Here is a 24,337-nt window from a genome sequence, read left to right as displayed (position 1 = left end):
TACCATCTTTGTCACCAGAATATCAGACTGTATTGTATTGAAGGCTGAAGAGAAGTCTAAGAACAGCACCCTTGCATGATTCTTGTTAGACTTATCTAGGTGTTTTGTAATGAAGTGGACCAGTGTGACAACCGCGTCCTCTGTACCGCAACCTTTCTTATAAGCAAACTGACAGGGGTCAAATTTGTCTTTAGTTATACTTACAAGATGTTGCAACAGTATTCTTTCCAGTGATTTCATGGTCACTGAAGTGAGAGCTATGGGTCTATAATCCTTATGTTCTTTTGGACATCGGATTTTGGGTAGTGGTTTTATGTGCGAGGTTTTCCAACACAGAGGAATTATGTGTGTATCTACAGAGGTTTGAAATATTGGTTGCCACACAGGAGCCAACTCGGATGCAAAGTTTTTGAGGAGAAAAGCACTGCACTCATCCGGCCCATTAGCTTTCCTTGTGTTAGTACACCGAAACACTCTCCTGACATCCTCTTCAGTGATGATAATTCTGTCTGAGGGGGCAGGTGTTACAGCCTTCAGTATTTCAGTGCACTTAGAGGAATCACCTAATGATTCGAATCTGGCATAGAAAGTATTTAGGTCATTGGCAAAGCCAAGTTCATTGTCTGTCACAATAGGTTTGGTTGGGGATGACATTCCTGTCATGGATTTCATAGTATCCCACGCCTTTTTGTGATTATTGGCTTTAAACGCATCCTCTAGATGCTGTCTATGTGCCAATTTTGCCTGCCTCATTTTAGTTTTTAGCTTTTTTTCTGTCAATTTAAGTGCACCGAAATCTTTGTTTATGAAGGCTGTTTTCCTTTCATTAATAACATTCTTTATGTCCTTGGTCACATAAGATTTATTGTTCGGATAGATTTTAATTTCTTTTGTAGGAACAACCAGCTGTACACAAAAATTAATGTAATCATTTGTAACTGTGGTTATTTCGTCCAATGAACCATCTCTAAAAGTGTCCCAATCTGTACAGTCCAGGCATGCTCTCAGTTGTTCCTTGCTTTCATTTGTCCATGTCCTAACTACTTTCTTCTCCACCTTTCCTCTCTTCAGTTTTGACTTATAAACTGGAGTCATGCACACAACGTTGTGATCAGAGGTCAATATAGGCGGCCCAACCGTGGCAACATATGCATGTGGAATGTTCACATAACACTTGTCCAGAATGTTATTTTTCCTCGTCGCATCCTTAACATATTGTTCAAATCCCGGCAGCACGGTGTCCAGATAGCACTGATTTAAGTCTCCCAGCACGATTGCTGGTGCCTCTGGATACTGCAGTTGCAGTCCGTGCACACAGTCAGCAGTGGTTTTTGCTGCTTGTGCAGCTCTTCCTGGCCCTTTAGGAGGCACATATACTAGAAAAAGTAAAATGCACCCAAATTCGCGGGGAAGATAGAAGGGTCTTAAAGTCATGCCTAGGATCTCCACGTCGGGATCATCGCATATCCTAAGTTTGACGGTGAAGGATCGACACCAGAGATCATTTATGTACACACATACACCGCCGTAACCCCTCCCTCCACCTCTGTCCAGTCGTACCAGAGTGAATCCGGGGACTTCATAGAGTGAGTCTGGTTGTGATGGCTTTAACCAGCTCTCAGTGAAACAAAACAGTGATGCCTCACGAAAATCATGATTGTACCTTGTGTATGTCCGTATCGTGCCTATCTTGTTGTGCAGGGAACGCACGTTGGCCAGAACGATAGAAGGGAGCGGGGGGCGGGTGAATCTCCGCCGTAGTCGGGTCCGAATTCCACCTCTTTTCCCTCGTCTCCTCTTCCTTTTTCCTCGGATCAACTCGGCGGGGATGTTATCCAACACCGGTAGGTGAACGTGGTTTGCCGTTGTGTTCGGCTCCGGCGACCGTAATGCCAGCAGTGCAGCTCGGCTGTACACAGTGACACAGGCGATCCTGGTCGCGCCGTCCTCACGCCAGATGTTTTTGTCGAGTTGAGTCTGTTCGACCGACAAGCAGGGGTTGATAGTCCATAGGATCAGCAGAGCTATAGCTATTGCTCTCATCATATAACATGGTGTGAAGACATGCTGGTCCTTGGCATGGAACTTAAGCTTTGCTTTTGCACAATCCAAAATCAAATGAACCTTCAATTACATCACACAGGGTCGGGGTTAATTCAGTTAAGAAAGCAGATTTATTTTTATTTTGTATTGCTAAATAAATAAAAAATCCCTATGAAAATGAGGTTTCAAGTTTGTTTTACTCTTTTAACTTTTTCATTAAATTGAGCTCAGGGTCATTAAACCAAAATGAAATCAGTGACTCAGTAGCTATATATTAAAACTATGTCTTTGTCACAAATCAAATACTCTATTTTTTATTTAATATTATTATGATTTTATTAGAATGAAAAGTGTACATACTTAAATGTCAGACTAAATGTATTCCTCTTTGTAAAGCAAATAAATAAGTATTGTCTGGTTATTGATACAAGCATTATGAGCTATTTAAATAAACATAATAAAGGGTAGAAGGAACAAATCAATTACTACATGCAATTTTACATGAAACAAAACGAGAAAAAACATTTAAGCGTTACCTTATTTCTTTGGGTTTTCAGATGGAAGATGCTGCTGGTCTGTCTGTCTTGTCTCTCTCGCCTCTCTGCGTCGGGTCCGTCCGGAGCTGAGCTCAGGCTGGGAACAAGCCGGGGATGATGATGTTGTGATCACAGGTTCGTGTCCCAGGTGGCGCGCTTCTGGCCAATGGACCGCCGGTGTAGCGGATGCAGATTCACGGTCCCCGTTCGTGTAGGAGTACCAATCAACGTGCCGCCCGCTATTAAGGTACTGGTCCGATCACAGCTTGGGTCTTTGTCGCCGCGCTGCTGTTGCTGATGGTGCTGGTCGCTGGTTCGTCGGCTACTGGTCTGACTGGAGACTTGCTGGTTGGTGGTGTGGGATCTGCTGAAGGAGGCAGCTTGGTATAGCCCATGGACTATAGGTAGTCAGTCGCTATCTGGATCTAAAGTATAGTAAAGTGTGAGAGTGAGAAAGAAAATCCTGAATCTGAAGGTGGTCTCTGGAGACCTCGGTCCTTCAGCGGAGGAATCTTCTGGTTCCGCTGGTGATCCTTGGCTTCATATGGAGCTTGTTATCTTCTCCTCTCTCTTATCTCTCTTTATCTTTGGTGTTATCTTTAACACTGTTTAACTTTACCTCTTGTTGTGGCTTTATTTATTATGTATTAATCCCCTCAAAGCTCTGTTGTTTTCTCCTCTGAGTGCTGGTGTGCAAGGTTTCTGTGCCTCGGCTGTCTGTGTGGACGTCTGGCTTTGCTGAGAGTTTTACCCCTGTCTCTGTGTGTGTGTGTTGCCTTTGTCTGCGTGCGTGCGTGTGTGTCTTATAGGAAAAACCGGACCGGAACTTCAGTTTTTTAACTTAACATGAGAGTGGATGGGACTTCCGTACGACAACTTGACGTATATGTGTGGATGCACCCAGCGTGAGGATGAAGGAAGGAACCGTGTGTGTGTGTGTGTGTGGAGGAGTACAGGGCAGAAGGGATCAGTTGGCTCAACATCGACTACATTGACAACAGCGGCTGCATTAACCTGATCAGCAAGAAACCCACAGCACTGTTCCACCTGCTGGACGAGGAGTGCAAGTACGTTTGTGTGTGTTATTTACACTACATTTTAGAAATGATACATCTCAGCTTCGTTTATTCGGTATGTTATGTAGGCCTCCCTCACTTCCCACTGGATGGTTAACGTGAGTAGGAGACTACATACTATTAACTTAAGAAATCATAAAGTTTAAGCAAGGGATAATCAATGGGGAGCCGGCCATTATAGAGAAAGGCGACGCCTAGCGGAGGGGTCTTCATCACCCTGAAGGGGTTTCAACTTTATTTCTCAATAATGACCTGCTCCCCATTGATTATCCCGCTTATTACATGGCTATTTAATAAATACATTCATAAATTGACCCAAAGTTAACAATAACACGAAGGATTTCATCGCTTACGGTAATAAAAGTAGTCCATTAATTTATGCTTTTTAGCTTGGACAGCAGGGGCGCGGCCACTGCGTTGTGATTCAAATCAACAGCCAATGAAGAAAAGGGGGCGGGATCCACATGCAGTGGGTGTTACATCTAAATAGGATCGACGGGAAGCAATTTCCCCTTGAGAAATTGCGGCCGCCATTGTTGTGTACTGCTGTTTGCCTCTCGTCGGACTTTTTAGACGAGTTGCACAGCTCTCAGACCGGTAAGAGGCGTGTCCGCTCAGATTCTGAGCGTAAGCTACATCCCGCCCACAAATACCAGGGCTCTGGCCCAGAAGTTCCTCGCCAGAGCTGGCGAAAACTTCTGGGAACTCAGATTACTACCAAACAGACTTGGCATGGCGGGGTGAGTGGTCTGAGAACCCGCTCTGCACTTTCCATATGCGTGTGGGCAAGATGGCAATGTTTTCATATACAATAATACATAAATAAATACTGTGAGCTCGGAAATATCACGGTATCAATACCGTGGCTATTTATACTGCCGTAATACCGTAATACACAGTATGCCGCTACATGCCTAGTGTTGTCTAACCTTAATGTGTCGTCATGACATCACATGCAAACAAATCAGCATGCCCATATATGGGCATGTACTGATGACATCAGGGATCTCCATATATGGGCATATACTGATGACATCAGGGATCTCCATATATGGGCATATCAGTCGGATCAGCGGTGTGACGTTCAGGCCGCGTAGCAGCCTGAACTCTAGTAATTAAATCATTTAGCTTGGGTCTCACTGGAACCCCGTCAAGGACCCCTTGAGGGTGTTTCCAGGTGTTAAATTATTTGACTGTTTTGGTTTAATGATAATAAAACATAGATAAACGTTGTGTGAACCTGGTGATCTGTAAAGAAATAAACCAAATTAAATCCAAAAGCCTGACCAGCACAACTGTCATTGAACAGGAAGCAATATTTAGATTTTTCATAGTTTGGGATTTATTTGAAATCATCTGAAGTATTTGATGGAATTATTATTTACAATATAATACATAACATGTTTGATACATTTAACACAAGTGCAATATATACATTTGTCAAACATTTGAAAACATTAGGCCGATGGCCGTTGATAACGATTGTCTGTTGGGTACGAAGCCCGTTGGGAACGATGTCTGTCCGGGTCTGTAATGTCTTAATGTCCACAGAGGAGCTGCGTCCTCCACTAGACTCTCCTCCTCTTGTTTAATAATGATGATGTCACATCCAGGGAGGATGTTGATTGGTGGCGTGATGATGATGTCACATCCAGGGAGCATGTTGATTGGTGGTGTGACTCAGACTAGATGCTGTCATCATCCACCCTGATGTCATTCACCTCAGAATAGTCCAACCTCCGCTGAACATGTGGGTGGGTCCCAGTGTGCAGTGGCAGGGCCTGGCGGCGTGTCTTCGGGGCGTTTGGCAGCGGGGAGAGCAGCCGTTGGTTCTCGGGGGTCTTCAGAACCAACCCACACGCTTCAGAAAAGTCCAACCGCTGCTTGACGTCTGGTCCAATGAATGGCGAGCGCAGCGTCAGGGCCCAGAGGCGTATCTCTGGGGCGTTTGGCGGCGGGGGGAGCAGCCGCTGGTTCTCGGGGGTCTTCAGAACCATGCTCTTATGCTCCCGACACGCTTCAGAAAAGTCCAACCGCTGCTTGACGTCTGGCCCAAAGAGCGGCGAGCGCAGCGGCAGACGCTTGAGGTGTATCTTCGGGGCGTTTGGCAGCGGGGGGAGCAGCCGTTGGTTCTCGGGGGTCTTCAGAACCACCTTACACGCTTCCAAAAAGTCCAAGCGGCGCCGAACGTCTGTCCCGTAGAGCCTGCAGAGCGAGCGGAACGGCAGACGTTGAAGGCGTCTCTTCTTCGGGGCCTTTGGCGGCGAGGGGAGGATGACTCTGACAACGTTGTTGGGTGGAGTCATGGAGCTCTGCATGCTGCTGGAAACCATCTTTATTATAGTTAGTAATAGTAATAGTGCTAGCTCTCTGAGTATGCTCCTCTCTGCTCTCTGTCTTCAACACACTGGCAGCTCTGTCACTCTGAGCAGCCCTTTTATTTCAGAGCTCAACCAATCAGAGAGCTGCCGCTGTTGCACAACAGGACCTCTGCTGGTCTTTTTAGCGTACACTTTTGTGGACGTTACCATGGCAGCAGTCTGCTGCTGGACCGTTTGTGTATGGTAGCAACCACCTTAGCAATCGCTGTTTTCTCATGGCAACCACTCATGTTTACCATAGCAACCATGTTTTTACCCCTAGCAACCACCTGTTTACCATAGCAACCATTGTTTTAGACCATAGCAACCACTGTTTTATCATAGCAACCACCTCTTTTACCATAGCAACCGCCTGTTAGACCCTAGCAACCATGGTTTTACCATAGCAACCACCTGTTTACCATAGCAACCACTGTTTTAGACCATAGCAACCACTGTTTTATCATAGCAACCACCTCTTTTACCGTAACAACCGCCTGTTAGACCCTAGCAACCATGGTTTTACCATAGCAACCACCTGTTTACAATCGCAACCACTGTTTTAGACCATAGCAACTACTGTTTTATCATAGCAACCACCTCTTTTACCATAACAACCTCCTGTTATACCCTAGTAACCATGGTTTTACCATAGTAACCACCTGTTTACCATAGCAACCACTGTTTTAGACCATAGCAACCACTGTTGTAGACCATAGCAACCACTGTTTTATCACAGCAACCACCTCTTTTACCATAGCACCCGTCTGTTAGTCAATCTTGCCCTTGTACCTTTATGTACCTTTAGACTGGCTGTTACTGGTGGGTTAAAGGAACAGCACACTTAAAAACAAGAGGAGACAACATCACTGACACATTAGAGTTCAAAATCAGCAAACATATTAACAGAAACAATTATTAAAAGCAAACAGTCATATCTGCACCTGTGTGACTTCAAAGCCTAGAGGCCAAACAGAAATGTTATTTTATTCATAGTGTTCAACGACACAACGATACATTGTAAAGCGCTTTGGAGAAAAGCTTTATAAAAATGCAGTCCATTTTCATATTGTTTTAGTAGTCAGTTAAAGTGCTTAGGAAGCGAGATACAGCCTTTTTCAGTTATAAGTTAAACAAGGAGTGGATGGAGCTGCGAATCTTCAGATAATGATATCTTGGGTTCTGAACAATTATTTTTATTTTTTACTACTTTTTTCAAAAACCTGTGAAACACGTGATTGGCACATTGCACCATAGCGTTAAAACACATGAAACACGTGAATGGCACTCAATGAGATGAATGTATATAAATAGTTTCCATATTGTCAGTAAAATGTTGATGTTCTTCCTTTCAGCCTCCACTGACGACCCTGAGGAGGAGATCAGCCCCTACTGTGAAACGGTCTACAGACACACACCTGAGGTGAGACAGCTCTGTGAGGCCAAATACATATCATTTTGGGGGTCCTTGACATGAAAAAATAGCAACATACTGTTAGGATTTAGAGAACATGTTTAGATATGTATTTGGCTGCAGACCCCCATCTCAAAATATATTGTTCCTGGGACATAAGTAAAAAAAAAAGTAAACCTAAGTAAAAAATGTATCACACATTATTAAAGTAAAATGCATGATGTCATTAAACTAGCACCCCATCAGTTAAAAAAATCACCATTACAACACTGTTCCAACCTTTTCTGGATCAGAGGCCCACTTGAAAATCATAAAGAGCTTTCACTGCATTTCATTTGTTTGACATCAGTTGTTCACAGCAGCAGCTAAACTGTCACCTCTTTTATTTTGTCTGTTTTTGTCTGATTTTCAGGTTGACAGGAACAAAATGGAGGGAAGGGAAACACTGGAGGATAAACATGCTGAGGATCATGGGTAAATATACCTGTCATCTGATCTGTTTTAAGACTAAACCTCATAGTCTACATACAACAGGATCAAAGTGGGTGTGGTTTATAGCACCACGCTCTCATTAATGGGGCTAAACATGAAAGAAAGTGAACATTTAATTTAATGATCATCATTTGTTTATAAGTGCCATGATAGAGGGTGGCTTCAAATTGTACACATACTGAAGTATTAAAATATATTTTAAACAACAGCAACAACTTTTAAATAAGATAAAATATGAATGATCATAAATGTCTTTTGGTGTAATGATGGAACTAGAGGGGGTCATTAGGTTCATCCTCTGGGTAACATGAAGGTGAACAGCATAGTGCTATGTTGTTAGGAACTAAAGTGGTGGAAGGACCAACCGACTGACTGACGCAACCATCCAGAGCCCTGCCTCTAGTGGGGAGAAAAATGATTTACATTTATAGTAATTCTATGTTGAAAGCAGTGAGATAAAACATGTTCCACTCTCCTTTTGACTTTCTCAATGACCGACCTCTTAACGGTTTACAAGCAATACAACATACTTTACATTATCATGCTTGTAATTTTAATCCATGCAGCTTTTGTATTGTCTTATTGACCTTGAATGTATCTTATTTAATGATCTAAATAAGCCTGTTGGCTTCTTCCTCTTCTTGCACAATAACTTTTCTTCTGATATGTATTGTATGTATTTTACATCACAATGTGCTAATAAAGTAAACTAAGCTAAACATGTCTCAGCTCTCAGAGGCGTTGGTGGGCCAGGAGGTTGTCTCAGGCGCTCCACAGTGGAGCAGGAGGTCAAGAAGGTCATCAGGGCTACAGCACCGTGGGTGGAGGAGGTGACCCCTCGCCTCCTCAACGCTACCTGTCCCTCCCCCACCACCTCCTCCACCCCCCACGGGACCCCGAGGAGGACCTGACCATCTCCCCCTACGCCAGCTACACCTGCAGCTCTGAGCGCGCTGCACCCATCCTCTGTGGATGGCTGGACAAGCTGTCTCCACAGGGGTGAGACACACACACACGCACACACACACACACACACACACACACACACACACACACACACACACACACACACACACACACACACACACACACACACACACACACACACACTCACACTCACACATCTTCTGTGGATGGCTGGACTGGATTGTCTTTAAAGTTACACATTCATACACTTAGAAAGTGGTGGCTTATCCAACGGGCTTAAGGTGCTGAAGCACAGGGCACCAACCTTCGGGTGGGGGCACCAAACGGTGGAGAGGAGAAGTTCCTCTCCTCTCCAGGAGAAATTAAATGAATATGAATTCAATTCAGGGTGCGGGAGGAATGCGGCTGGGCTCGGAGAGAGACGCAACTGATGTATACTTCTCCCTACAACGGTGTTTTATCAGATTGTGCGGTTTGTGTAGGACTTCTAAACCCCTTTGTTTGAACGGCCCCCACTGTCTCTTGAGGGTTAGAGACAGTGCTAGGGGTTAGGGTTAGCCTGGCATTAGCCAGACCGACAACGCGGATCACAGTATGTGAGTGAATCCACGCTATCAGTCCGGCCAATGCCAGGCCAGGTTAGGTGAGATGTTAATGTGTTTTTGTTTATATTCCTCCTCTCACATTCATCTCATCTGTCATGTTTCTGTTTGTACTTCAGGAACTATGTTTTCCAGAAACGCTACGTGAAGTTTGACGGCAAAAACCTCATGTACTTTGGCAGCGAAAAGGTACTGTCGTATTTGAATGTATTACTGACTTTGACCTCTGACCTTGACCCCTGACCAAGTCCCCCCTGATCCTAAACCCAATTTACAATTCAGCAGACGCTCTTATCCTCACCGAATAAAGACGGATCTAATGTTGGTAATTAGAATGCAAGCATTCACATTTGGTGCAAAGTCAAAGCAACTAGGATACCAGGTGAACATCAAACCTAGCATGTTTCTAAACAACACCCTGTGAAATAACATTCTTAGCATTTGTGGTCAAATAAACTATATCATAAATATATGTTTGTCTATCTAAATAATGTGAACAAGTAACCAACTTATTATATCTGCATAGTCACTCGATCCTGTAGGTTTACACTCTATAACATATGAAGGATCAGACCCTTCCTCCCCCAGGAGTCAGCCCAGCTCCTTATCCAGACATCAGTCATATCAAAACTTGACTACTGTATTCTCTCCCTACTGGCCTCCCGGCATGTGCACTGAAGCCTCTTCAAATGATCCAGAATGCTGCAGCACGCTTGGTCTTCAACCAGCCAAAGTTTTCACATGTCTCCCCCCTTCTCCTCTCCCTCCATTGGCTCCCAGTTACTGCCCACACAGAGTACAAAACACTGATGTTGGCCTACAAGACAACTAAACACATGACACCCCCATATCTTCAAAGCCTGATCCAACCCTACAACCCCTCCCACTCTCTCAGATTAGCTAGCACAGGGAAGCTGTCTGAACCTTCGCTAAAACATCCGGGACAACGCTCCACGCGTCCAAGACTCTTCTCCCTTCTGGCTCCCAAACTGTGGAATAAACTCCCCATTGCAGTTAGAATTGCAGACTCACTCTCAATATTCCGCCGTAGTCTGAAGACTCACCTCTTCAGACTGCACCTTAACCTGTAGCACTTGACCTAGCCTTGACGACCATGCAGGCTTATGCAAAGGTTAAAATGTAATTTAGATAGCATGCATGCCAGATCATTCAGTTGTAGACCTGGCATCCTATAGTGTGTATAGTTTCTAGGACGTGTGGAGCGGTGTCCAGGTTTTATTCTAAATGTATGCTCCGTCTTTCTGACCTGTCTCTCTACCAGGATGTATATCCAAAAGGAGTGATCCCATTGGCTGCCATTCAGATGGCCCGCCCTGCTAAAGACAACAAGTTTGAGATTGTAACGACTCACAGAATCTTTGTGTTCCGCACTGACAATGAAGGTAAACACACCATACGTACCAACCAGATCCCTTAGATCAGTGGTTCTCAACCAGTGGTCCGGGGACCACCAGTGGTCCTTGAGGGGTCTCCAGGTGGTTCCCAGCTAAATGATGGAGAGTTGGTAACCAAATGGACCCTTATAGATCTTTAACTCTTGAGAGTTAAATTATTGTTAAACATCTGCATTACTTAATTCAATAATTGTTATTTTGATCAACGTTTGCCTGTTGTCTCCTATGGTACCATCATCAATACAGCATGGATGGAATTGTGGACAAAATATTCTAAGTGGGTTTGAGAGTCTAAATCTCATCGAATGGTGGTTCGTGGCTCAAATGCCCAATAAATATGGACCTTGATATGAAAAGGGTTGAAAACCACTGCCTTAGATCACCAGACAAAGGTCTCCTCACTAAACCCAGAATAAACTCTAAATCAGGTGCTTTCAGCCACTATGGTCCCACTAACTAAAAACCTTTCTATTTTCACAGGCTTTCAGCTGGGTTTGGAGTGTGTAGTTATCTTATTTAGTTTTTCTACTGTCACTTAATTTTATGTCATTCTTATTGTTGTTAATTATATGTCCTTTTGTACATTTTGCATTTTCTATTTAAATAAATGTGACATTCTGAAGCCAAGATACCGTAAAGTCGAGGAAACGTCTTTTGTGGCGTTTCGATCAAAACGTTTCGTTTCGTCTCTTCAGCTTCACGGCCGAGTCGGGGAGAGAGAAGCGGGACTGGATGGAGGCTCTGCAGGAGTCCATCGCTGAGACTCTGTCAGACTACGAGGTGGCCGAGAAGATCTGGTCCAACCTCTCCAACAGGATGTGTGCAGACTGTAGAGCCATCAACCCAGACTGGGCCTCCATCAACCTCTGTGTGGTCATCTGTAAGAACTGTGCAGGTTAGATACTGTCCTTCTGTCTCTGTGTGGTCATCTGTAAGAACTGTGCAGGTTAGATACTGTCCTTCTGTCTCTGTGTGGTCATCTGTAAGAACTGTGCAGGTTAGATACTGTCCTTCTTTCTCTGTGTGGTCATCTGTAAGAACTGTGCAGGTTAGACACTGTCCTTCTGTCTCTGTGTGGTCATCTGTAAGAACTGTGTTAGACACTGTCCTTCTGTCTCTGTGTGGTCATCTGTAAGAACTGTGCAGGTTAGACACTGTCCTTCTGTCTCTGTGTGGTCATCTGTAAGAACTGTGTTAGACACTGTCCTCTGTGTGGTCATCTGTAAGAACTGTGTTAGACACTGTCCTCTGTGTGGTCATCTGTAAGAACTGTGTTAGACACTGTCCTCTGTGTGGTCATCTGTAAGAACTGTGTTAGACACTGTCCTCTGTGTGGTCATCTGTAAGAACTGTGCAGGTTAGACACTGTCCTTCTATCTAGATTTCTATCTGATTGCTGAGTTTTAAGGTCAGATATAAAGAGGAACTGCAGAATCCATCACACATGAGAAAGACACAAATAAGAAGTTTGCAGACAGAAGAATACTGTAGATACTGTAACATCAAGGCAAACTAGTCTGTCAGTTTAGTAAAGCTAATGAACCGCGTCAGGAAGGTCAACATGCACTGACTGGTTTGATTTCCAAGCTGTTACACACTAATGCTTTTATGAGTGTGTTTGTGACATAAGTTTGACATTAATGCAAGTTTTAGATCAACTAACAGCAGGAAAAACACAGTCTGACCTGTTGAAGAACCTTTGTGAAAATGAAACATGTGAAAGTGTAACTACAGTAACACACCAACGTGTCAGTGTAGAACCCAGTGTGTTTACTATGTGTTACTGTGTAAAATATACTAGATCACTGGTTCCCAAACCATTTCACAAATGTTCAAAAGTAACAAAACTAGCAGATCTACAGTATAAACTCACAACGCATTTACAATCCAACATGTGAACTTGCAGTGCTGCTATTTCTGCTTTGAATACAGATGTGTTGAGATGGTGACTTGCCCTCTTAGTGAGCCTTGGGCACAAACACTGTGAGAAACACTGAACTAGACAGAATGACAGCGTCCTGTACAGACATGAAGCATAGCAGGCGTGCTGTCGTTCTGCTGGCACTCTGTGCAGTGCTGGAAAAAGTACTCCAATGTTTTACTTAAAGTAAAAGAAACAATACAGAAAGTCCAATATTCAAAATGTACTTAAAGTACCAAAAGTAAAAGTACCACAATGTTTGAAAATAGCAGATCTACAAGCTCACAACCCGCCGCGATGTGTTGTGATCTTGTAGATCGTCTATTTTCAAATAGCCTAGGAATAAAATAGGGCTGAAGTGTATGTTTTATAATGTAATAATTTATGTATTTATGTATTTGTGTGTGTGTGTGTGTGTGTGTGCGTGTGTCGTCCTTACCAAGGTGCTAAAGTACCAACGTATTAAGGATGCTATTATACAGCTTGGTTACAAATGTAAATTGCTTGTGCTTATATTTGTAAGCCTCTGTAATGTCCATAAAGTAGTTGTTAGAGGCCTGCAGATTACAGGAAACTAATGCCTAAGACGCTAATTAAGTCATTGGAGAAATCAGTGTCTGTGATAATTGTCAGTCGCCACATTATGGAAGAAACGATGCTTCGTGCATCCTGAACAGGGCCGGCCCTAGGATTTTTGTGGCCCTAAGCAAGATTCTTGCTTAGGGCCCCCCCCCCAAACACCCCCATTATAAAATCATGTCATTTTTTTATTGCATACTAAAATAATAACGCTAGTTGTTGGATAGGAGATACATGACATAATTACAATATTTTTGTGGCCCCCCTAGTGGTTGTGGCCCTAGCAGCGGCCGGCCCTGATCCTGGAACACTTACAGTTGAGTTTCCCAAGTTTTTCTCTACTATTGTTTGTGTTCAATAAGTTTGTGTTAAATGTGAACGCAAATCAAGATGTTAAGTGTGTGTGTGTGTGTGTGTGTGTGTGTGTGTGTGTGTGTGTGTGCGTGTGGTGTGTGTGTGGTGTGTGTGTGTGCGTGCTACAGGTGAACACAGAGGTTTGGGGACCATGATCTCAAAGGTTCAGAGTCTTAAACTGGACACCAGCGTCTGGAGCAACGAAATAGTCCAGGTGAGGGTCACCTGACCAGGTCACATGGTCTGACATGGCAGGAGGATGGTGTTAAACTGCTCTATACCAGTGCTTTAAGTCAAGGACCCCCAAATTAATATGTATTTGGCCACGGACCCCTATCTGAAAATATGTTCCCATACAGGATTTGTGTTGGTAAAATGTTTAATTCTTTTCCCCAAATTTATGAAATTTAAAGATTTTTGTAAGATGTAAAGTGGTTAGACTGATATCGCCTGGAACCCCCTCAAGGACCCCTGGGGGTCCCCGGACAGAAACACTGGGTTAGAGATGGGTTTTCTTGTTTGTATGTTTATTCCTAGGGGTCCTTGACATGAAGAAGAAGTTTGGGAACGCTCTTGTGTGAGTGTGTGAGAGAGATGCGGTGTTGTGTAGTTGTTCAGCACCGTGGGTAACGACCGGGCCAACGACTTCTGGGCGGCCAGGCTGCCCACCTGTGAGGAGCTGGACTGCAATGCCACACCTGACCAGAGGAGGGAGTTCATACACCTGAAGTATAGAGAGGGACCCTATACACAAATCCACGGAGCGCTGCCCTGTGCGCAGCCATTGCTGCGGTGTCAACGCTCCGCGGACGCGACACCGCAGCAATGGCCGCCTACAGGCAGCTACAGGCAGCGCGTCTGTGGATTCGTCTATAGACAACCTCACCCTGGGTTTAATACACAAGAAGAACTACTGAAGGTACACAATACTTCATGTACTTCTACTGCTAGTACTATTAACTTAACAGATTCACTCCCAATGTTCCGCCGTAATCTGAAGACTCACCTCTTCAGACTGTTGTTTAACCTTGTTAGAAAAAGAGAAAAAACATAGGACAAGACATACAATACAATACATACTTACAATATATACAACACATATGGTACAGATCAGTCAAAGCTCAGTAGAATGGTAAGGTTTATATACAGAGAAATGAGATGTGGGGGTGGGGGAGACACAGCGGATGCTGCTACCAAGGTGTTCAAGGAGTTAAACTATGTTCTAGTGATTACCATTTGGAGACATTGTATTAACCGGTAACCGTTAGGCCTTTCCGGTTAATTGACCATTAACCGTTAAGGAAATGTGTTAAAAAAAATTACTCATTCAACATTTGTGCACAAAGTGATATCGCATGGCGGATGTTCTCCTGCTATATTTCAACACTGCATTGCAAGTTACAAGTAAAGCTCCTCATCATTGTTTTGGGAGAAACTATCCCAAACACCACTTCTTGTTGTTTTTAGTGGTTAAGTCACGTGGTTGCAGGTGTATACGACCCTTAAAAAAAATCTATCTATAGATATTTATATATTCTTCATTGTTTTAAGGGTCGTATACTTTCCATTGACAAACTTTACATCGATGGTAAATTGTACAGGAATCCTCGTGTCACGTATTGGCTAAGTGGTGGAGATGAAGTAATCTTTCATGATGCTCAGGAAGATATACCAAGTCAACGGCAGGCTTCCTCGGCTGCTGTAAACAATGAAGCATGATGATGATGTAGTAGTGCGTTGAATCTGCAGCATGCTTCCACAAGCCGCTGTAAACATTGACGCATGATGATGACGTCATCAGAGCGTTGTCATTGCCATGACTACCTGGGACTGAATTCTGTGACACTGCAGACGGCTGCAGATAAGTTACTCAAGTCTTACTTTTGCCGACATCTTCATCTTTCTTTCTTTCTTTTTTTCTTTTCTCCTTTTCTTTTCCTTTCATTTGCTTTTCATATCCTCAGCATTATGTTATTGTGTGTATGTATATATATAGATACATATATGTATATATATATATATATATATATATATATATATTCTTCAGAGCTACGAGGTGTGGTGGTGTAGTGACATATGTTTCAGCAGATCTTGCTTCTGAATTAATTGTGCCTACAGTTGAACCTGTTCATTTCGAAAGCATTTTTGTGAAAGTAATTCTTCATGAAAACAAGTATATAATAATTGGAAACATCTATAGACCTCCTTCATCACCTGTTGACTCTTTCAATTGTATAGTCTCCACTATTAATTCTATTAGTGATAAAAATGAACTTGTACTTTTAGGTGACTTTAACCGAGATTGGTTGGACAAAGCTTCTAAGAATGCTAAAAACATTATTGGGAACTTGAACCTAACTCAGTTAATTAGTGAGCCCACTCGGGTCACACCCACATGCCAATACCTGCTAGATTGGATTTTGGTCTCACATCCAAATCGGATTATTAAATCAGGTATCATGTCTGATTGCTTTAGCGATCATTGCATGGTATACTGCATCTGGAAAATTAGATTACCCAAACTTCCCCCAAAATTAATCAAAATTAGGCAAGATAAGAAAATTAATATTGATGAATTCATTAATGATTTAATTTCAGTTAATTGGGACCGATACCAAATAATCTCAAATGTTCACGATGCATGGAGCTTCTTATATTCTGAACTCACTCGAATTATTGACAAGCATGCTCCCTTCAAAACCATTAAGGTAAAGGGTAACCACCTTCCATGGATCACAACTGAGCTAACAAGTACTTTCAGGCAGAGGGACAAGGCATGGGCTTTATACCGTAAGACAAAGGATCCTGCAAACTGGGAAAAATACAGACAGTTAAGAAATAAAAGTAAAATAATGACTAGGAATGCAAAATCGAACTATTATACAGAATCTCTTAATCATGATTTCAAAAATCCTAAACAATTCTGGAAAAAAATAAAAACAATAACTAATTCATCTGATAAAAATGCTCACTGCAATCAATTAAAAGTTAATAACACCTTAATACACAATCCTCTTTTAGTAGCGCAAGCTTTTAACAATCACTTCTCTTCAGTCTGTACTCCCACAATGCACGATCCTTATGTTATCTTTAATAGTGCACCACCTTGCCATAGCTCCTTCTCCTTCATGAAAATCTCACCTGTTGATGTTCTTAAAGCCATTAATGATCTCAAAGTGTGTAGTGGCCCTGGCTTAGATGGTATAGAAAGCAAATTTCTTAAACTAGCTCCACACATCCTTATGTACCCTCTCTGTGATCTTTTTAATCTGTCTCTATCATCTCATGAAATACCATCGATCTGGAAGTGTTCACGAATCACTCCTCTGCACAAAGCGGGCAATGCACTTGATCCCAATAATTACAGACCAATCTCAATTATCTGTTCCATAGCAAAAATTTTCGAAAAACTAATTTACAACCAATTGTCTAAATATCTTAGCAACAATAATATTTTATCACCTTTTCAATCTGGTTTTCGCCCCAATCATTCTACAACTACTGCTCTATTAAAATTAACAAACGATATTTTTTCTGCATCTGGTAATAATAATCTGACGGGCTCAATTTTTATTGATTTAACAAAAGCATTTGATCTGGTCGACCACTACCTTCTATTAGACAAACTGTACTCTATTGGTCTCTCACGCAATGCCCTACTTTGGTTCAATTCCTATCTTCACAACAGAAAACAGTGTGTTGTTATACAGGACAATAAATCTGGTTTAGCAGTGCAGGAACGAGGTGTACCGCAAGGTTCAACCTTAGGCCCACTCTTGTTTTCTATTTTTATCAATGATCTCCCCTCAATTTTTTTGGGTTGTAATGTGCAACTCTATGCAGATGACACAGTAATATATACATCACAAACTACCGTTTCACAAATCCAGTCAACATTACAATCAAATTTCAATCATCTAGAATTATGGCTCTCGGCAAATAAATTACTCATCAACAAAACAAAAACAAACACTATGCTTTTTGGAACTAAACAGAATCTTATAAAAACCATAAATCAATCATATAATATCACTTGTCTTGACGGTACGCAACTGCATAGAGTTGATCACATTAAATATCTGGGCCTATGGCTTGATTCTGAACTTACATTCAAATGTCACATTGACAACATTGTTAGAAAAATAGATTTTAGTACTGGTGTTCTCTACCGGAACAGAAAATGTTTTACACTTACAGTTAGAAAAAAACTTGCACTTCAACTCATACTTCCTATTATGGATTATGCTGATGTAGTCTATCAGACTGCATCTAAAAATAACCTTCTTCCACTTAATACAATATACAACCGTTTATGTAGATTTGTTCTTGGCTGTCCTTGTATGACTCATCATTGTACCATGTATGAAAACCTTAACTTACCATCTCCCACAGTAAGACGACAGCAGCACTGGTTACAGTTCATTTTTAAATGTATCTACTTTAATTACCCACAGTATCTCAAACAGTATATGAATCATTTTACCTCTAGACACCAACTGAGACATTGTGCACAAGTTTACTTTGATGTTCCACGTGTATTTAATTCGGTTTCCAAAAAATCCTTTAGGTTTAAAGCTCCTTCTGACTGGAACAACCTACCTGTTCATATTCGGTCAATATCATCTCCTCAATTGTTTAAAACGGCGCTGTCCTCTCACCTTGAGACTACCTGCTCATGTTTTCACTAATTATCAGTAACAGATCTATGACACAATAATTCATTCATGTACTGTATGTGCTTTGTGTATTGTTGTTGTGTTGTTGTTGTATGTTTTGTCTTGTTTTCCCCCCTTGATTGATGTTGTTTTGTCCTGTTTATTTATGTTTTGTTTTGTTCTGTTTCCTAAATGTATTAGTATGTATTCTGTAACTGCGGAGCCCCTTGAAAACGAGATGGTTCATCTCAAGGGGTTAGTCCGAATAAAGAATTTCAATATACATATTATATATATATTTTTTTACAGGTATTGTGTATGGCGGTCACAGAACAGACTCTACTGAGGACGGTGGACTCGGATCTTCTTGGAGGCCGAGGCTGAACGTCTGTCTGCCTCTAACGGCTGTCTGAACTTCCACACACACACCAATACAGGTACACACACACACACACACACCAATACAGGTACACACACACACACACACCAATACAAGTACACACACGCGCGCGCATGCACACACACACACACACACACACACACACACACACACACACACACACACACACACACACACACACACACACACACACACACACACACACACACACACACACACACACACACACACACACACTCTCTCTATCTATCCTGCTGTTGAATAATGTTGAATCGTCGTTTCCCTTACTCTCCTCTCCTCTCCTCTCCTCTCTCAGTAGATTCCAGTGTATATGATGAGATCATGCAGCCTGTGATCCACTCAGGCTTCCTGTATAAATCCACCTCCATGCACAAAGGAACGTTATCCCGCAAGACCAGAGAAGGTAGGACTGTGTGGTGTGTGAGGGAGAGGCAGTAGGGGCATTTAAACAGAGCAGCAGACAATTACTCTCTAAGATATGTAATATCCTCTAATGAGCAGCAGAGGGCACACATGTGCTATATTTGTGCTATTTGTGATACCTTTTACAGCTCTTATCAGAGCTGTAATTAACCACTTAACCCCCATATGGTTGACCGGAGTCCCTCAGGGCTCTATACTAGTGTATTTTCTGGTATTGTGGGGATAATAGAGAACCAGAAGTTCTTGCAATTGTGGGGAAGGATTTTACAGAAAATAGCAGATTGACAAGATCACGCATTGTGAGCTTGTCGATCTGCTATTTTCTGGGGTGGGGTTTAAGTGGTAAGGATTAATAGTTAATCTTGTCTTTTTCTTGACGACAGCCCAAAAGACATAAAATACTAGAGTATATTGTTGTTGTTGAGCAGAAACCTTGTATCTCCATCAGTGGTGGAAACTTACTAAGTACATTTACTCAAGTACTTTACTTAAAGGTAGGGTAAGTGATTTGCTTTGGTTAAAATAAGTGTTAAATAGCTCTATATTCCGATAGTACTCATTGCTATAGAGTGTTTGTTCAGTATTAGGAGTCTCCTTGTCTCTCCACTTTATTAAACAGAAAATGCATTTTCGTTTCAGTTTCATTTCCAATTTTATCCAACCAGGATAGAGAACTCAATCAGGATATAGATTAAACAAGTGAAATTGGAAGTGATGACACTAAGAAATGAGCAGACAAAATTGGAACTGGAACACTATACAAATTAAGCTTAAAAATGGGTACTTTCTCCTGATTGGCTGAGATTTTGACACCTACCGAAAAATGTATTTTCTGTTTATTAAAGAGCTGGAGAGACAGGGAGGCATCTGTTACCGAAAAAACACTCTATAGCAATGATTACTATCAGAATATAGTATTTTAACCTTTTTTTTAAATACTTTTTGTTTTAACCAAAAAATATCACTTACCCTACCTTTAATTCAACAACGGCCAATTTGTCCCCTAGTATAAATTAGTTTGAGGGGCAGAGCAGACATCATTTAATAGTCATACACATATACACACAATTTACCTAAGGGCTTCATCTACATGTACAGGTTAAGAGCATTCACTGTTCTGGGGACTAATCATTCTTTTGTATCCATTAGACCTTCATTTGGATGTCATTGGCAAGTCATCAAGTCACATTCCTGTCTGAGAAGGTGGCCAGGGACAGCACCTGTCACTTAAACATTACAGTTAACTGACACTTGTGTGATATTTATGACTACTTTCACTAGACAGTAAAATCCTCTGTGTTAATTTAACACTGAGACTACAAATGGACACATTAAAACTGTGTAGCCTCCCCAGTCTAGATATGGTACATAAACGCAGGTTGCCAAACCAGGCCACAATTCAGAAATGCACTCTGAGAGTGTAATGGACACATTGCACCTTCTAGCAGATTACATCTGTATTATTATTATTATTATTATTATTATTATTATTAAACTAATGCTTGTCAGTAATTCGGTACTCATAACTATCCAACACTTCAATGTCATTGACAATGTTATCAGGGACTGGAGATTGTTTTCAAAAATCCTAAATTATTATTTATATAATATACAATACATCATTGTAATTTTTTTGACTGACAAAAATGCACAAGGCTGCAGTGTTTCTGTATGTCAGATAGCAATGTGAACAGTACAAAGTTACACATTACTGTATGTGGGAGATTGATTGCATTGATCACATTTAGCCTTTTATTGTAATTTGTTGACATCTGATAGACCGTTGTGATACAGAAAAGAGACTGATTTACAGCACTGCATACCACAAAGGAGAAACAAATACAAATTATAAATGTAAGTAGGAAACACCCCTTAGGTAGAACTTAACAAGTATTTTAGAAAACTGTTTGAGCATTTGTTAATCTAAAAGCATCACATGTTTCCTCTTCATTAGTGAAAGTCCAGATTAATCATCAATACAGGACAAAATGTCAAATAGAAATGTATAGAAAACATGCTTGACAGATCAACTGGTTCAACTATTTTGCCAATACAAAAAGTATGCAATCAACTAATGCCTAGATGTTTTGGGGAGAGACTATTCAAAAAGTGTTATGGAATCTTTACAAAGTATTTGTGTTCATATAGACAAATGACACCCAATGAGTGATGGAGTGAGTGTATATTGGAATATGTATTTGTAGAACTAGCTTTTCCAGGGTCTTAGTCAGTAAGAAAATAGTTTTTTTCCCCCATTCATACACACATGAATATTGATCAAACAATAAAAAAACAAGGATCAGTCAGAAACATCACATAATCACACACCTACTTCAATCCACATGGTATTACAGTGGACATTCTTCTAATTGTTTGTCATGGACATTCTTCTAATTGTTTGTCATGTTACAGTCAGGGGTGATTTAAGGGTGGTTTACTTAAATAGTTCCCTCTAAGTGTAGTCTAAGATGTATGGGAATGTGATTGGCACTGTAGCCTCGGCCACTAACAACAAGAGGGCAAACCAATAACTGTACTTCATTTGAAAGGGTGAACAACACTGGCCATGAAACAAAGATATTTCATCCAGGTTAATTGCACTCTTGACAAAATCTTGTAATTCAAACCGGTATGATTTTGCTTGAACAAGACACCAACAGCTTTGGAGATCAATTGTAAATTATAGTTACAGGAGAGTATTAATACCTGTGACCACGAGAGCTGTAACTTATCTTTTGTCCCACATGTAGCCTACAGTATGTGAAAATATTTCAGTCCAGCTTTAAACAAAAACATTGATAGTACTAGAAAAAGTGCTCCTCGGAGCACAGGTCTCCGCCAGGTCAGGTGGGTTATTGTGGCCTCCTGGTGGCAGAATAATACGCCAATGTCCCTAATACAATGGGCAATGATGACTGATGCCAAGGTCAAAAACGCCACTAACTAAGATCAGATCACCATTCAATCAAGTATAATATACTAAAATTGCCTTTATGATTTATTTTGTTGCTGTGTTAAGTTAAGGGTGCTGCACAGCTAGAGGGTGCTACACAGTAGATGAGGAGATGTTGTCAACAGCTCAGCTCACCGTGGTGATGGACGAGGACGATCGTCTTTGCTCCGTCCACAAACCAGGTGGGAAATCGTTGTTCGCAGAGAAGCTGGAGGAATGCATCAAATGAACAATGACAGCCTGAAGGCAGCGGCATGAATGTAAATGCTCAATTTACATCTGAAACTTGTATTGTCCACTGTCAATATATACAGTATATGTCCATTTCCTTTTTTCCATAACAATAAAACTGCTGACACAAAATAAATACGAATAATAATTCACACAAATATTCAGGGATGTACTTCCTTGCCCTCCTGGCAGCATCCACAAGTGGTTTCTGAGATTATCCGTGGAGGGATGGGCAGATAGACGGACACGGACAGTCGGACACACACAGAGGCCCTTGATCTGGTGTTCACATTAAGGCCACAGTGAAATTAATTCTACTCCATTCTATTTCACTGACAAGCAAAAAGCTTGCATATCACTGACTATTGTGACCACATGTTCCCCCCTTCCATATTCCACTGTTAACTCTTCATCTTCATTCTGTTATGGAATTCTGTTCTACATGTTATTAACATGATATTAACAATCCTCTCAGATGGGAGATCCTTAGACAAGGACTTATTAGTAAATGAGGGTTTGTGTCATATGGCATATCCTTCTTGACATGAAAAGTATGAGAACTATGTCAAGGTTGTCACTCAATAACACATTACATAAGTTCTCTATTAGTGAATTGAATACTATCATGTAAAAAAAGGGATACAACACCTCCTAATCTTTTCTCTCTATGAAGGTGAACACCATTCTAGTTATTCAGTGTATATATATTAGTGACTCTAGTTCTTTGGGCAGCCAGGTTTCAGTAAGTGCAAGAAGTTATATGTCAAGCTGCTGGACAACACAATATTTAATTTCCCATGGTTTTGGGGGAGACTACGTATATTGAAGTGAAAAGAGGACACAGAAAGAATGAATTAAATTGACTCTCGTTATAGTATTCAGTGTATGGACTTCATTAAATACAAATGACTTTTTGTTGCACTCCCTCATGGAGCTACCTGCGGATTAGACTAGGGTCAGTCCACTCTAGGTGGACACGCACTGACCTTTTGCACCTTAATCCCTTGTATAACGCACTGACTTTTTTTTTGTTTTTTTTATTGTGCTCCTTTTCCTCTAAGCACCTTAACGTCCATTGTCTATCATGCACAGTATAAGTATAACATGCACAGTATACAATACATTGCTGCTATGCTCAGGCACCTTAGTTTAGTTTTTTTAGTTTTTTATTATCTCAGGTAATTTGTAAATATGTAGATAACTTGTCTGGCCTTCTGTTGCTCTCTTGTTTTGATCTCCTTCCCACTTGCCCCCCACCCTCTTCTCCCCCCCCCCCCCCTCTTCTTTCTATGGAAACTAACGTTGCGATGGGAACGATGTACCAAAAAGAATTTCACCCACTTTTTTACCTTGTAAACCTGTGATGTGACAATAAAAACAAATGGAGTCAGCATCAAAACAGCCATTATAACAAGTGATTTTCATCATTAATGTCAAAAGGGTTAAACACAATTAAGGTGCTCAGAATTACCCTGAGATCTATCCCCAGAAATCAGATTAACACATTCAATGTTATCGAGATCGTGGTAAGGAACCATCATAATGCAGTCATTGCAAGCAAGACCATAGCCATGGTTCACATGGCGCTCGTCTGTCACAAGTGTCATGGCACAACTTGTTCCTGGTTTCAAAAATGTCTCCATTTACAACCCAATCTACATAAACGTTCAGATTTCAAATAAAAAGTGCTTACCCCACGGCCACAGATGTAACAAGTTAAAACGCTCGGGTCTAAGTACCCGTATCTTCTGTATTGTTCAATAAAAAGTATTTTCAAGCCAATCAGAATCAAACTTTATTATCACATTACAGGTAATATGGGTGAAATTCTTAATTGTACAGGCCCATTAATGCAGTTAAAAAGATAGATAGAATAGAATAGAAATACACAGTGGCGGAACAACTCAAAGCCGGGCCGGGAGGCACAGCACAGTG

At 41.4% G+C, this 24,337-nt stretch overlaps 1 protein-coding gene and 1 long non-coding RNA gene across 3 annotated transcripts; both read left to right on the top strand.

The window, feature by feature from the left end:
* The first annotated feature begins 3,360 nt into the window (after positions 1-3,360).
* Positions 3,361-14,358, top strand: LOC308091226 (uncharacterized protein). The gene is made up of 9 exons (XM_080436670.1): positions 3,361-3,646; positions 7,371-7,438; positions 7,842-7,903; positions 8,651-8,920; positions 9,570-9,639; positions 10,733-10,853; positions 11,561-11,760; positions 13,848-13,933; positions 14,257-14,358. Exons 3-8 carry the CDS (start codon positions 7,857-7,859, stop codon positions 13,872-13,874), a joined length of 735 nt encoding a protein of 244 aa, XP_080292796.1. The 5' UTR covers positions 3,361-3,646; positions 7,371-7,438; positions 7,842-7,856; the 3' UTR covers positions 13,875-13,933; positions 14,257-14,358.
* A 3,073-nt stretch (positions 14,359-17,431) lies between these two features.
* On the top strand, positions 17,432-22,462 carry LOC308092030. Of its 2 annotated transcripts, none has more exons than XR_013933764.1 (3): positions 17,432-18,811; positions 19,094-19,198; positions 22,238-22,462. It is a non-coding gene; the product is annotated as an uncharacterized lncRNA (long non-coding RNA). The 2 variants fall into 2 exon arrangements; XR_013933765.1 differs by having other exon boundaries at positions 19,091-19,198.
* Positions 22,463-24,337: the final 1,875 nt, after the last annotated feature.

Source organism: Gymnoscopelus braueri, assembly GCF_963280865.1.
Source record: "Gymnoscopelus braueri genome assembly, chromosome: 9".
In the NCBI taxonomy this organism is placed as follows: Eukaryota; Metazoa; Chordata; class Actinopteri; order Myctophiformes; family Myctophidae; genus Gymnoscopelus; species Gymnoscopelus braueri.
This window is presented reverse-complemented; position numbering and strand designations above follow the sequence as displayed.